The sequence below is a fragment of the Cetorhinus maximus genome, chromosome 22 (assembly GCF_964194155.1).
Source record: "Cetorhinus maximus chromosome 22, sCetMax3.hap1.1, whole genome shotgun sequence".
Lineage (NCBI taxonomy): Eukaryota > Metazoa > Chordata > Chondrichthyes > Lamniformes > Cetorhinidae > Cetorhinus > Cetorhinus maximus.
Window position 1 is genome coordinate 26788260 of NC_135900.1, and position 14127 is coordinate 26802386.

The following is a 14127-nucleotide window of genomic DNA, read 5'->3' on the forward strand; positions in this document are numbered from 1 at the left end:
CTTTACGTCTATCTTTTGCCCTCCTTTTTTCTCCTAAGCTAAGCCTTTTTTCTCATAAGCTAAGCCGCGATGGGTGAGGCTCAGCAGGGAAAGGCCCAGTTGCAGGGTTGGGAGGCTGCTGAATGGCAGTGTCACAGAAACCAGCAGAGTGCAAAGGCAAAAACTGGTTATAAAATGTGATTGTAACACCCTGAAGTTGCTTCCCACAGTATAACCTAGGCTGGAGATAAAAGGAATGCAGAGTTAGTAAATATGACAACCGACCTCAGAAACTAAGTATAGAGAATGCAATTAAAGGCAAGTAAAATCAATCAAAAACATTACTGTGACAAATGTAGCATCACAGTGTAAAATGTGATATGTACAAGATGCAAAACTTTTAAAACATTACTAGCTAATAGCCTGTGGCATTGCTTGTAGTAAGTCAGCAATTTTTATAAGGGTGGCATAATACCAAATATTATCATCCTTAGCATTCATTTATACTGATAAAACAGCTATGCTCCACTAAAGATGCAATAGCTAACATAAAACTGAAGGAAAAAACATATAGTGTATTTCCAGGAGAATACAACAGAAAAGCACAGGAAGACAAAAATATTAGTAACAGCTGCAAATAAAGGAATACCAAAAGAATCTTGCAAGGAATAGCAAGATTAACTAAATGTTTTTTGTTATATTATAAGTGGCAGTCGAAGGTAATGTAGACCCTTCAAAAACAGTTGTGGGTAATACGGGAAATGAAAATAAGGAAATGGCAGACTTGTTCAGACTTTGTGTCGATCTTGACAGTAGAGGAAGGGAATAATATAAGTGGATTCCAGGGAAGTTAATAATGAATCAAGGAATGGAAGGTACTAAAGTTAATATAAGCAAGAAAACAATATTATAAAAAAATGACACTGAGGACTGACAAATCCCCAGGATCTGACCATTTCCAACCTAAAACTTTAAAGGAAATAGGTAAGGAAATTTAGAAATTGTTGCTTTAGACTGACAAAATATTTTTAAATTTTCTAATTGAATGGCCAATTGCAATTGCTATGTGTATCAGCATCAGGGTAGCTTTGAAATTGGGATGGGAATACAGATTTTTTGCATCTGACAGCCTAGCAATGTCTTCAAGGAGTCTGAAAGCAGAGGAGGGAATACGCAAACTGGGCTTAACTGCCTTTGGCTGCTTTTGGACCAATGAGAGCCCCATCTATCATCACCTCCTGTGACCTACTATGGCCCTTTGAGCTGTCACCCATTTTTTCCATGTTAAGCCAGTTCCTTTCTTAGTGCACAAAGTGCTTTATCAATGTGTTTGTTAACTCATAAGTCATTAACTTCTGTGACTGCAAGATATGAGAAAGGAGAAAAGTTAATGGTTGTAGAGTTTGGTGGCAGTGAACATGGGAAGATTGGTGGAATGAAGTAAGGATGGGAAGGAGTTAAGGTAGTTATGATTTTGAAAATGGTGATTGAACAGGTAGAGAGGTAAGTTCAAAAACAAAATCCCAAATTAGGAAGGAAATTCTTGGGTTTGGAGATTTTGAGATGGGGAAAAAACAAACTCCAGGAGCAGGACTAATAAAAAAGCAAAGTTTTATTTAAAAAAAAACAAATACTGGAAGAGGGAGGTTAAAAGAAAAACACTATGGCAGAGTGGGATGAAAAGAAATAAATACTGGGAGCAGGATTAAAGGAAATATAAAGACAAGGAGTCAAACTAAAAGAAACAAAAACACCAGGAGTGGGACATAATAAAAACAGTACAAATCTATTTAAAAAAGCACACTGTGAGAGGGAATGAAAAGTGCACAAAGGAAGTTAAGGCTGAAAGAAACAGAAGTACCACTAAAAGAAATACAAGCACAAGGAGCCAAGAGAACCAAAATAGGCAGCAAAAACATCACAGAGGCAGGCAATAAAAAGCAATCACAGGCAATGAAAATAAAAATAAACTCTGGGTCTAAAAATATAAACTTATGGAACAAAAATTTCAGAACACCAGGAAGAATTTAAAAACAATAGCTGGGGCAGGACTAAATCAAGGGTCAGCGGGATAAGATTTTGATAAAACGAAATATCAAAATCAAGCAGTTTCAGCAAAAACTTGCAGCCCACAGCCTAACAATACAAATAGACTTTCACTCATCCCTGCCTCCAAACTCCCTTCAACCTTGTATCTATGATTGACCCTAACCCAATTCCCATCACTCCTGCATTCAGAACAATCAAAGGGGAAGCAGAGAGTAGAATAGACAGGATAACACCCCAAGCATTAGCAGCAATGGGTAAGAAGGGGAGAGGGGAATTCAACAAGCACTAGGAATGGCCACAACACACCTGGATATTGCAGCTGATGTGTGTCAAAAACCAGGAATCAACCAATATGAGTTAGAAACTCCACTGCCAGACTGAATCAGCATTGAGACATGGCTCCATTTTATCAATAAGAAAACACATGCATGTCTGAAATGGCATGGCATAGGGAATCCACAATGGAGTTTGTTTTGTATGTTTTGTACTCAGCTATCACACACACTTCAGAGTTCATTAACAAAATTGGTGACACAATCTCAAGACCCTAAAGCCATTTCATGTCTGAGCATTCATTCTATTTGGCAGTTCCACTCATTGTTAAATGTTTCAGATGGCAGAAATTACATGACTACGTTCTATAATTTTGCAATGAGTTTATTGCTGGCTTTTATTTTTGCAAACAGTAGCTTGGAAAGAATTTCACAATGGAATTTAAACCCACAAATGTTCGTGGCAAGTTTGTATTTTTAGGCACATTGCTAAGTACTATATATTTGTTATTCAAAAAAATGCTGTGTTGAGGAGACATACAAATAACATTAGTGAGGGAACCTCACCATCAGTCATAGAATTAAAAGTCACAGCTTTGTGGTACCTAAACTGTAGATTAAATTTAACACTATAATACTAACAAATTGAAAATAGAAATATAAACAGCTTTTTCAAAGCTACCTGGATTTCTGTAAATGAAGTTTAGATATTTCATTGCTTGATCGTCTCAGGATATTTCCCCCACCTACATAAGCAGTTATATCAATCCCTTGTGTCTTCTAATAAGATGTAAACAAAATAGATCTTCGTTAATGGAAAAATTAAAAATACTCAAGGAACTGTTTCTAGCTACATCTCAATTTTGCACGCTTTGAAGTAAAATTCGAATGACTCAGAATCCAGCCTATCTTTTGAGCAATGTTTCCTAATTTCCAGAAAATATATGTAGTTTTCATGCATGCATTCCAGGATTTAACTTGTTGCTGAAACCCTAATAGTAGCCTGCAGTAGAGCAAGATCTGAAATTTCAGACCAAATGTAAGGCAATCAACTTTTTGTTTTCATACAGGCTGAATTATTAAAAGGAATCTTTAGATTATCTGACAGCAACAAACTTCAATTAAATTAATTGATTAAATTACTTGGCAGAATCCTACTTATGTTCAGTGTAACGTTTTGTGCTGTATTTACATTACAATTGAAGCATCAGCTGATGCTAAACTTGCTGTGTAAACTATGTCATTTTAATGCTGACGGTAACCTCTTATTCTAAACAGGTTGCAGCTCAAGAGTCTTCACAAAGATACAGCATATCATACTAGAAGTGTTGTAGTATACATTTCTAAAAGCATTGTACTGTAATACTCCCTCGGTCAGCATGCCTAAAATATTTGGAGTATCCACTATTTTTCCAAATTTGATTTTTTTTTTCCAGAGACTCTTAATAAACATATCTGTGATTGAGTCCTTGTATATTATCTTTTATTACAAGTCTACCAAGCTAGCCCCTTTGGAGGTTTTGATTTCCCCTTCATTTTCAGTTTCCGCTTGAGCTTCTTTCTTTGCCTAGGATGCATCCATAGTGGATACTGTCCATGTTCATCCAAAAGAGTCTTGTTGTTTCTTTTCTTATCTATATCCATAGTAGATGCACCACCTGTGAAGGATAAGTTTTGTTTACATAGTTAGAAAACATTCAAATTAATTCTCAAATTACCAACATTCAAGTCCTGACAAGTAGTACCTTATTAAAAATATAATACAACAATGCCAATGAATCAAGTGCAAGTATCTACTCTGTACAAACTAGGCGGAATCCAGAATTAATCCATGTTAGCCAATCTCAGATAGGACGATGCTATAACATTACAATTGAACTCAGCACCCTTAGGTACAAAGTAAAAGGTTTCCACAGTGAACCATTGACCCCTGCAGCAAATGTGTGGGTATAGGCATAAGCAGAGGACAGCAGTGGGTTTGGTTGTAATGCCATCAAGGTATAACAGCCAACAATGGCTATTCAGGTGAGACATAAAGGATTAAACAGTGCTAGTGACAAATTTTCAGAAAAAGGAAACTAAGTTAACTTGCAGATTCAAAACTCTCAATTTATAAATTTACATTTATATTCCTATTCTAACTCATTAACTCATGTAATCTCAAACTCCTACCTCAGTCTTTTCTCGCCTCCTAAAATGTTCAGACCTTTAATACCCAGTGTGGGCACTGTTTTAATCAAACTTCTTTGATGCATCTTATCTTTGAACTTGGGTGCATCTTATATTATGGGCATTGCCTAATAGTTTCTCAATAATGAAAAATAATTACCATTATCTCCTGTGGCTGGGTTCTGTTTGAGTTTTTCACATGAGACCACAGTTGCAACTTCTTTAACATCGTTCATACTAATGTCACCACTGCCATCTGCTCCTAGTATACTTTTCAGCCGCGCAAGCTCCTTTGGTGCATTTTTTTTCCTCTTTTCTGCCCGCATCTTCCGCTTCCACTTACTTCTTAAGCTTTTTGCCATTCTTCTTTCTACATTTTAGAAAAAAATCAAATTGTGTGAACCCTGATTTAAATATAAAGCTTGTAGGTCAATTGTAAAGAGAAACAGTTTGTTCCCCTCAATGGCATAATAGGTAAATGTAACACAACATTGATTATTGAGCTATACCAAGTTCCAGATTTGATCCTTGGGCAAGGAGAGAGAAAAGAGAAACCAAATTCGGGTTCCTGTGCCTGATTGTTATCCAGTGACAGTCGTTTCCCCCACAACTAACCCACCCCGCCCACCCCACCAACTCCCCCCCCCCCCACCCCACCACCCCCCCCACCAACCCACCCCCCCCACCCCACCAACCCACCACCCCCCCACCAACCCACCCCACCCCACCAACACACCCCACCCCGCCAACACCAACCCACCCCCTCCACGCCCCCCAACCCACCCCACCCCCCACCAACCCACCCCCTCCACCCCACCGACACACACCCCCCACCCACCCCCACCAACACACACCCCCCACCCACCCCCACCAACCCACCCACCCCCCCCACCAACCCAACCAACCCCCCCACCCCCCCCACCAACACACCCACCCCCCCCACCAACACACCCACCCCCCCACCCCCACCCCCACCAACACACATCCCCCACCCACACCCACCACCCCACCACCCCCCCAACGCCCACACCCCCACCACCCCCCCAACCCCCACACCCCCCAGGTTTGGGTTCACTGTCTCCAAGTTCAATGCAAACTCTCTTGGTTAAGAACAGCCATTTGACAGAGTCTCTTGAAAGGTGGTTTGGAATCATATGCAACGTTAGCACAAGTCCACCTCTTCAAGAAAGGAAAGAAGAACATTAAAAGCATTTTAATATTCTACAATTTTTGTCTGATTACATTTTTGTGAAGACTTTTGGAACATTTCTCAATATTAATGCAAGCTGGTATTGATATTACTCATTTTGATTAATTACATCATACCAGTGGTTTAATAAAACCAAATAAAATTTAATCAAGTAACAAGCTTTTCATTTTTCAATTTTCTCTGCTCCAATCCTTTCTTAAAGTTCTTGACTTGGAGCATAGCTACATGGACTTCAGTATTTTGCCAATCTTCAGTATCTTGCCAAATTACCCTTATTAATGTATGAGCTTTGATGGTGACTACCAGCACGCAACACAGTCAAGCCAATCCTGCTTCACCCAATGTTCATACAGGTGTTTCTCCAGCAAAGACATCTGAAGCCTTAGCCAATTCCCTGTCTACTAAAAAAATAGCACACTGAGAACAATTGTAATAATGCTCCAGCTATCATAGTTAAATCCACCACAGATCATGAAAGATCCTTGTCGGAGCACACTAGATAAACACATTCAGAGTGCTGCCTAGCCAACAATTCTAGGATTTAACAAAACTACTGTGCACAATCCAATTTGTGAAAGTTTTTTAAAAATCTAATATCTTTACTTCAAAATACGAGTTCCATATTCTTGGCTATTAATTTTAATTTCTAATATTGGATAGGCAGAAACTACATGGAAAACAGCAGAAAGCAACTTTAATATTAAAAAAAGACACTCGCACAAAAAGTAACTGTGATGCCGCATCACACGATTAAAGTTCCTTAATCTTGCACTTTATTTTTATTATTCCTTTCACTTTAAATGTTATTTCGAATGGCTTTGCTATGGGTGTATTATTTCACAAGCTAAGCTCATCAAGTGACTGAGTTCCTTGGATGACTTACAAGGGTCTACTTAATATTGTAGTGTTGCTGTACCAGAACTTTGACAATAGATGCCCTTGAGGAACTAAGTAGCACTTTCTCTGGCAGGAAAAAATGCAACGTTAGCTATCAATTTACCAGTCAGGCAATGTGTACACTCGGCATTTTATACAGGCACAAGGGAAAAAAAACAAGACCCTAGGCGCAAGTACAAATGATGTCCAACCACACACTGTCTTCTTTCCTGACATTGTCTTTTGCCCATTTACTGCTCAGTTCACATTGCCGTATCTGTTTCTCCTTGATATTTTGCTTGTCTCAGTTTTGTGATTTTCTAGTCAATTTCTTTGTTGAAATTGTCTTATTTCACTCAAATTTCTGTTTCCTTTGTGGATGATCCAGCAAAGTGATCTAATGAACAGTTGATCACTTCTGAATAAGATGATCCCAGACTAGATTCACTGCCTGGTCTAGTTGCTGGTCTTAGTTAAGATCACATTGATGTATTGGAATACTCTCCACTTGTCTGGATGAATGCAGCTCCAACAACATTATATGAAGCTTGACACCATTCAGCACAAAGCAGGCCGCTTGAGTGACACCCCACCAATTGCAATCGATCACACTGTTCCTAAGTTAGGTAAGTTTTTTAAAAAACTTATTCTTTCACAGGATGTGGGCATCACTGGCTAGGCCAGCATTTATTGCCCATAACAAAAACAGAATTACCTGGAAAAACTCAGCAGGTCTGGCAGCATCGGTGGAGAAGAAATCAGTTAACGTTTCGAGTCCTCATGACCCTTCGGCAGAACTGAGTATAGTTAGGAGAAAGGTGAAATATAAGCTGGTCTAAGGTGGGGGGGCGGGGGGAGAGAGAAGTTGAGGGTGGGGTGATTGTGGGGATAAGCAAGCAGTGATAGGAGAAGATAATCAAAAGATGTCACAGACAAAAGGATCAAAGAGGTGTTGAAGGTGGTGATATTATCTAAGAAAAGTGCTAATTAAGAATGGATGGCAGGATACTCAAGGTACAGCTCTAGTGGGGGTGGGGTGGAAAGACTAACAAGGTATTAGTTGTAGATTTAAAAATAATGGAAATAGGTGGGGAAAGAAGAATCTATATAAATTATTGAAAAAAAACAAAATGGAGGGGGAAGAAATGGGGTGGGGATGGGGGGAGGGGGAGTTTAAGATCTAAAGTTGTTGAATTCAATATTCAGCCTGGAAGGCTGTAAAGTGCCTAGTCGGAAGATGAGGTGCTGTTCCTCCAGTTTGCGTTGGGCTTCACTGGAACAATGCAGCAAGCCAAGGACAGACATGTGGGCAAGAGAACAGGGTGGAGTGTTAAAATGGCAAGCGACAGGGAGGTTTGGGTCTTTCTTGCGGACAGACCGCAGATGTTCTGCAAAGCGGTCGCCCAGTTTGCGTTTGGTCTCTCCAATGTAGAGGAGACCGCATTGGGAGCAACGAATGCAGTAGACTAAGTTAGGGGAAATGCAAGTGAAATGCTGCTTCACTTGAAAGGAGTGTTTGGGCCCTTGGACGGTGAGGAGAGAGGAAGTGAAGGGGCAGGTGTTGCATCTTCTGCGTGGGCATGGGGAGGTGCCATAGGTGGGGGTTGAGGAGTAGGGGGTGATGGAGGAGTGGACCAGGGTGTCCCGGAGGGAACGATCCCTACGGAATGCCACCAGGGGTGGTGAAGGGAAGATGTGTTTGGTGGTGGCATCATGCTGGAGTTGGCGGAAATGGCGGAGGATGATCCTTTGAATGCAGAGGCTGGTGGGGTGATAAGTGAGGACAAGGGGGACCCTATCATGTTTCTGGGAAGGAGGAGAAGGCGTGAGGGCGGATGCGCGGGATATGGGCCGGACACGGTTGAGGGCCCTGTCAACAACCGTGGGTGGAAAACCTCGGTTAAGGAAGAAGGAGGACATGTCAGAGGAGCTGTTTTTGAAGGTAGCGTCATCAGAACAGATGCGACGGAGGCGAAGGAACTGAGAGAATGGGATGGAGTCCTTACAGGAAGCGGGGTGTGAGGAACTGTAGTCGAGGTAGCTGTGGGAGTCGGTAGGCTTGTAATGGATATTGGTGGACAGTCTATCGTCAGAAATTGAGACAGAGAGGTCAAGGAAGGGAAGAGAAGTGTCAGAGATGGACCATGTGAAAATGATGGAGGGGTGGAGATTGGAAGCAAAATTAATAAATTTTTCCAGGTCCCGACGAGACCATGAAGCAGCACCGAAGTAATCATCGATGTACCGGAGAAAGAGTTGTGGGAGGGGGTTGGAGTAGGACTGGAACAAGGAATGTTCCACATACCCCATAAAGAGACAGGCATAGCTGGGGCCCATGCGGGTACCCATAGCCACACCTTTTATTTGGAGGAAGTGAGAGGAGTTAAAGGAGAAATTGTTCAGTGTGAGAACAAGTTCAGCCAGACGGAGGAGAGTAGTGGTGGATGGGGATTGTTCGGGCCTCTGTTCAAGGAAGAAGCTAAGGGCCCTCACACCATCCTGGTGGGGGATGGAGCTGTAGAGGGATTGGACATCCATGGTGAAGAGGAAGCGGTTGGGGCCAGGGAACTGGAAATTGTTAATGTGACGTAAGGTATCAGAGGAATCACGGATGTAGGTGGGAAGGGACTGGACAAGGGGAGAGAGAAGGGAGTCAAGATAACGAGAAATGAGTTCCGTGGGGCAGGAACAGGCTGACACGATCGGTCTGCCAGGACAGTTCTGTTTGTGGATTTTGGGTAGGAGGTAGAAGCGGGCCGTCCGAGGTTGGGCGACTATCAAGTTGGAAGCTGTGGGAGGAAGATCTCCAGAGGAGATGAGGTCAGTGACAGTCCTGGAAACAATGGCTTGATGTTCTGTGGTGGGGTCATGGTCCAGGGAGAGGTAGGAGGAAGTGTCTGCGAGTTGACGCTCAGCCTCCGCGAGGTAGAGGTCAATGCGCCAGACAACAACAGTACCACCCTTGTCAGCGGGTTTGATGACAATGTTGGGGTTGGACCTGAGAGAACGGAGTGCAGTAAGTTCAGAGAGAGACAGATTAGAATGGGTGAGAGGAGCAGAGAAATTGAGACGGCTAATGTCACGCCGACAGTTCTCAATGAAAAGATCAAGAGAAGGTAAGAATCCAGAGGGAGGGGTCTAGCTGGAGGAAGAATATTGGAGGTGGGTAAAAGGATCCGTTGAACGGGGAGAGGACTCCTGCCCAAAGAAGTGAGCACGGAGACGAAGACGGCGGAAGAAGAGTTCAGCATCATGCCGAGCCCGAAATTCATTGAGATGAAGGCCTAAGGGTATGAAGCTAAGTCCTTTGCTGAGCACTGAACGTTCAGCATCGGAGAGGGGAAGGTCAGGGGGTATAGTGAATACACGGCTGAGGCTGGGATTGGAAGATGGGGTGGGGACGGAGGGACAAGCAGGGGTGGAGGGTCCCAGATGGGTGTTGGTGTCAATGAGTTGTTGGAGCTTGCGTTCCTTAGCACTTGAAAGAGAAAAAGTTTCTTGTTGAGGCGACGGATGAGGCGAAGAATAAAATGAAACTGGGGGCACGCGCAGCTTTGAAAAAGGGTGCGGCGGTGCTGCTGGAGGGAGAGGTCGAGTGTGTTCATATGGCGGCGCATGACACTGAGTGTGGATCTCAGAATGCGATGGGAACAGCAGTCCGAGAAACGTTTTATGTCCCGGAGATACCTGTAATCATGGGTGGGTTCGAAACAAGAGGGATGGAATTTCAGTTGAAATCCACGTGGGATGAGTCGGAGACAGAGACAGTCACTGAGAAAGGAGATATGGCTGTGAAAGCGGGTTTTAGTAAACACCTTGTCAAACACCAGGAGAGAAATGGAAAGCAATGAAGGTGAGCAGGGCACAAGAGACAGGCGGAAATCCTGTCGGAGAACAGAACAATACTTCTTCAGAGAGGGCATTTCTTGAAGAGAGGTGGCAGTCAATTAAACACAGAGATAAAAACAAAAAGCTAAAAGCTACTGCGGATGCTCGAAACGTTAACTGATTTCTTCTCCACCGATGCTGCCAGACCTGCTGAGTTTTTCCAGGTAATTCTGTTTTTGTTTTGGATTTATTGCCCATCCCTAATTGCTCTTGAGAAGCTGGTGGTGAGCCATCTTCTTGAACCACTGCAGTCCATGCACTGTAAGCACACCCACAGTGCTGTTAGGAACAGAGTTCCAGGATTTTGAGCCAGTGACGGTGATATAGTTTCTAGTCAGGATGGTGTGGGGCTTGCAGAGGAACCTGAAGGTGCCGGTGTTCCCATGCATCTGCTGCCCTTGCCCCTCTAGGTGGTATGGAAGGTGCTGTCAAGGGGCTGCAGTGCATCTTGTAGATGGTATTCACTGCTGCCACTGTGCATCAGTGATGGAATGAATGAACGTTTAAGATGTGGATGGGGTGCCAATCAAGCAGCCTTTGTGCTGAATGGTGTCAAGCTTCATGAGGGTTGTTAGAGCTGCATTCATCCAGACAAGTGGAGAGTATTCCAATACACTCCTGACTAGTACCTTGAAGATGGTGGACAGGCTTTGGGGAGTCAGGAGGCAAGTTCCTCACCTCAGAATTCCCTGACCTGCTCTTGTAGCCACAGTATTTGTATGGCTGGTCCAGTTCAGTTACTGGTCAATGGTAACTCCCAGTGTGTGGGTCAGTGTCTGGGAGTATGGACTGGCCTTGTGTGTAAGGCAGTGTCCAGGAATATGGACTGGCCCAAGGTGTGGTGCAGTGTCTGGAATGGACTTGCCTTTTGTGTGAGGAGGCATTGCCTCAGAGTATGGATTGCACCAGTGAGTGGGGCACTGTCTGGAGGTTTAGACCAGCAGTGTGTGAGAGACAGTGCCCAGGAGTATGGACCACAGGTGTCTGGGGCAGTGTGTGGGAATATGGACCAGCCTAATGTGTGGGGCGCGCAGTGCTATTGGGAGTATGGACCAGCCTAATGTGTGGGGCGCGCAGTGCTATTGGGAGTATGGACCAGCCTAATGTGTGGGGCGGACAGTGCGTATGGGGGTATGGACCGGCAGGGTGTGTGCAGGGCAGGGTGTGTGCGGGGCAGGGTGTGTGCGGGGCAGGGTGTGTGCGGGGCAGGGTGTGTGCGGGGCAGGGTGTGTGGGAATATGGACCAGCCCAGTGCGTGGGGCAGGGTGTGTGGGAATATGGACCAGCCCAGTGCGTGGGGCAGGATGTGTGTGGGGCAGGGTGTGTGGGAGTATGGGCCGGCCCAGTGTGTGAGAGTATGGACTGGCCCAGTGTGTGGGGCAGGGTGTGTGGGAATATGGACCAGCCCAGTGTGTGGGGCAGGGTGAGTGGGAGTATGGGCTGGCCCGGTGTGTGAGAGTATGGACCGGCCCAGTGTGTGGGGCAGGGTGTGTGGGAACATGCACCAGCCCAGTGTGTGGGGCAGGGTGTGTGCGAGTATGGGCTGGCCCGGTGTGTGAGAGTATGGACCGGCCTGGTGTGTGGGGCAGGGTGTGTGGGAACATGGACCAGCCCAGTGTGTGGGGCAGGGTGTGTGGGAGTATGGGCTGGCCCGGTGTGTGAGAGTATGGACCGGCCCAGTGTATGGGGCAGGGTGTGTGGGAACATGGACCAGCCCAGTGTGTGGGGCAGGGTGTGTGGGAGTATGGACCGGCCCAGTGTGTGGGGCAGGGTGTGTGGGAGTATGGGCCGGCCCGGTGTGTGGGAGTATGGACCGGCCCAGTGCGTGGGGCAGGGTGTGCGGGAGTATGGACCGGCCCAGCTTGTGGGGCAGGGTGTGTGGGAATATGAACCAGCCCAGTGTGTGGGGCAGGGTGTGTGGGAATATGGACCGGCCCAGTGCGTGGGGCAGGGTGTGCGGGAGTATGGACCGGCCCAGTGTGTGGGGAAGAGTGTGTGGGGCAGGGTGTGTGGGAGTATGGACCGGCCCAGCTTGTGGGGCAGGGTGTGGGAATATGAACCAGCCCAGTGTGTGGGGCAGGGTGTGCGGGAGTATGGATCGGCCCAGTGTGTGGGGAAGAGTGTGTGGGGCAGGGTGTGTGGGAGTATGGACCGGCCCAGTGTGTGGGGCAGGGTGTGTGGGAGTATGGACCGGCCCAGTGTGTGGGGCAGGGTGTGTGGGAGTATGGACCGGCCCAGTGTGTGGGGCAGGGTGTGTGGGAGTACGGACCGGCCCAGTGTGTGGGGCAGGGTGTGTGGGAGTATGGACCGGCCCAGTGTGTGGGGCAGGGTGTGTGGGAATATGGACCGGCCCAGTGTGTGTGGGAATATGGACCGGCCCAGTGCGTGGGGCAGGGTGTGTGGGAGTATGGACCGGCCCAGTGTGTGGGAATATGGACCGGCCCAGTGCGTGGGGCAGGGTGTGTGGGAGTATGGACCGGCGCAGTGTGTGGGGCAGGGTGTACGGGAGTATGGACGGGCCCAGTGTGTGGGGCAGGGTGTGTGGGAGTATGGACTGGCCCAGTGTGTGGGAATATGGACCAGCCCAGTGCGTGGGGCAGGGTGTGTGGGAGTATGGACCGGCGCAGTGTGTGGGGCAGGGTGTGTGGGAGTATGGACCGGCCCAGTGTGTGTGGGAATATGGACCGGCCCGGTGTGTGGGGCAGGGTGTGTGGGAGTATGGACCGGCCCAGTGTGTGTGGGAGTATGGACCAGCCCAGTGTGTGGGGCAGGAGGTACGGGAGTATGGACCGGCCCAGTGTGTGGGGAAGAGATTTACCATCAAGGTCAACACGTAGAGTTCTCTTTACTTTTCAGGGTGACAATGAGAACAGACCCGGTTGGAAATCACATTGATTATATTTGGCCGGGTGCGAGCAGAGTTCTCGGGCGCGGGGCCTGTGCGGTGCGGACATTTCTCTGACGGCAGGAATTAATCAAACCGGGCTTCAATACTTTCACGATTCACTTGCAACCTCACAGCTAATAGCCTCCCTGCTAAAGGTGAAATGAAGGATAAAATATTCACTTACATCAGTCTCACCGAGCACCAGCTCCACCAACCCCGATCACAACACGTGAGAACACCAGAGCATTGTGGGATCTCGGAGGACCACAGCAGGCGCAGCAGTCCTCCTCCCTTCGCAGGAGTAAGGGCATCAGCAACAGCCCATTGACAAAGTCTTGATCACTGCTTGAATTCCATCATCCCAGAAGAAAAATTACTGCCACGTTATATTAAATAATCAATATGCATTATATTGTTATTCTTAGGTATTTCTATGTTTAGGTATTTATTGTAGATAGCAAATATAGCCAGACTAAATCAGCACAGATTCCTTTTTTCTAAATTGCCCAGAGTTAAAGTAGTGATGATTCCTTTTGAAGTTGTATTCAAATGCTTACAAATATTATAATCACTTTTCTTTTCGAATTGGTGTTGACAAGATGCGGAAATGAAGTCAAATTAAACACAGTAGCAACAGAAGGTGACAGTCGCACCCCTTAGGTTAGGTTAAGTATTTCATATTAGGTCGGTGGTCAGGTCAGGAGGGTGTGACTAGGACTGAGGCAGGTATGTGGACCTAGAAGGTAGCACTGGAGGAGACTCAGTCCTTGCTCTTCTCAAGCAGCTACGAGATTCTG

At 45.9% G+C, this 14127-nt stretch overlaps 1 protein-coding gene across 1 annotated transcript; it reads right to left on the bottom strand.

Annotated features, from left to right (window-relative positions):
- Positions 1 to 2664: 2664 nt before the first annotated feature.
- Positions 2665 to 13670, bottom strand: llph (LLP homolog, long-term synaptic facilitation factor). The gene is made up of 3 exons (XM_078567966.1): positions 13515 to 13670; positions 4630 to 4839; positions 2665 to 3958 (listed from the first exon to the last, which is right to left on the bottom strand). The coding sequence occupies exons 2-3, from the start codon at positions 4829 to 4831 to the stop codon at positions 3795 to 3797; spliced, it is 366 nt and encodes a 121-aa protein (XP_078424092.1). The 5' UTR covers positions 4832 to 4839; positions 13515 to 13670; the 3' UTR covers positions 2665 to 3794.
- Positions 13671 to 14127: the final 457 nt, after the last annotated feature.

What these genes read in the sequence shown, in the direction of transcription:
- llph (XM_078567966.1), bottom strand. Translation starts at nt 4,831, where the DNA reads ATGGCAAAAAGCTTAAGAAGTAAGTGGAAGCGGAAGATGCGGGCAGAA. An exon ending in CCCAGCCACAGGAGATAATG is followed by an intron (nt 3,959 to 4,629) that starts GTAATTATTTTT and finishes TATCCTTCACAG; the next exon opens with GTGGTGCATCTACTATGGAT.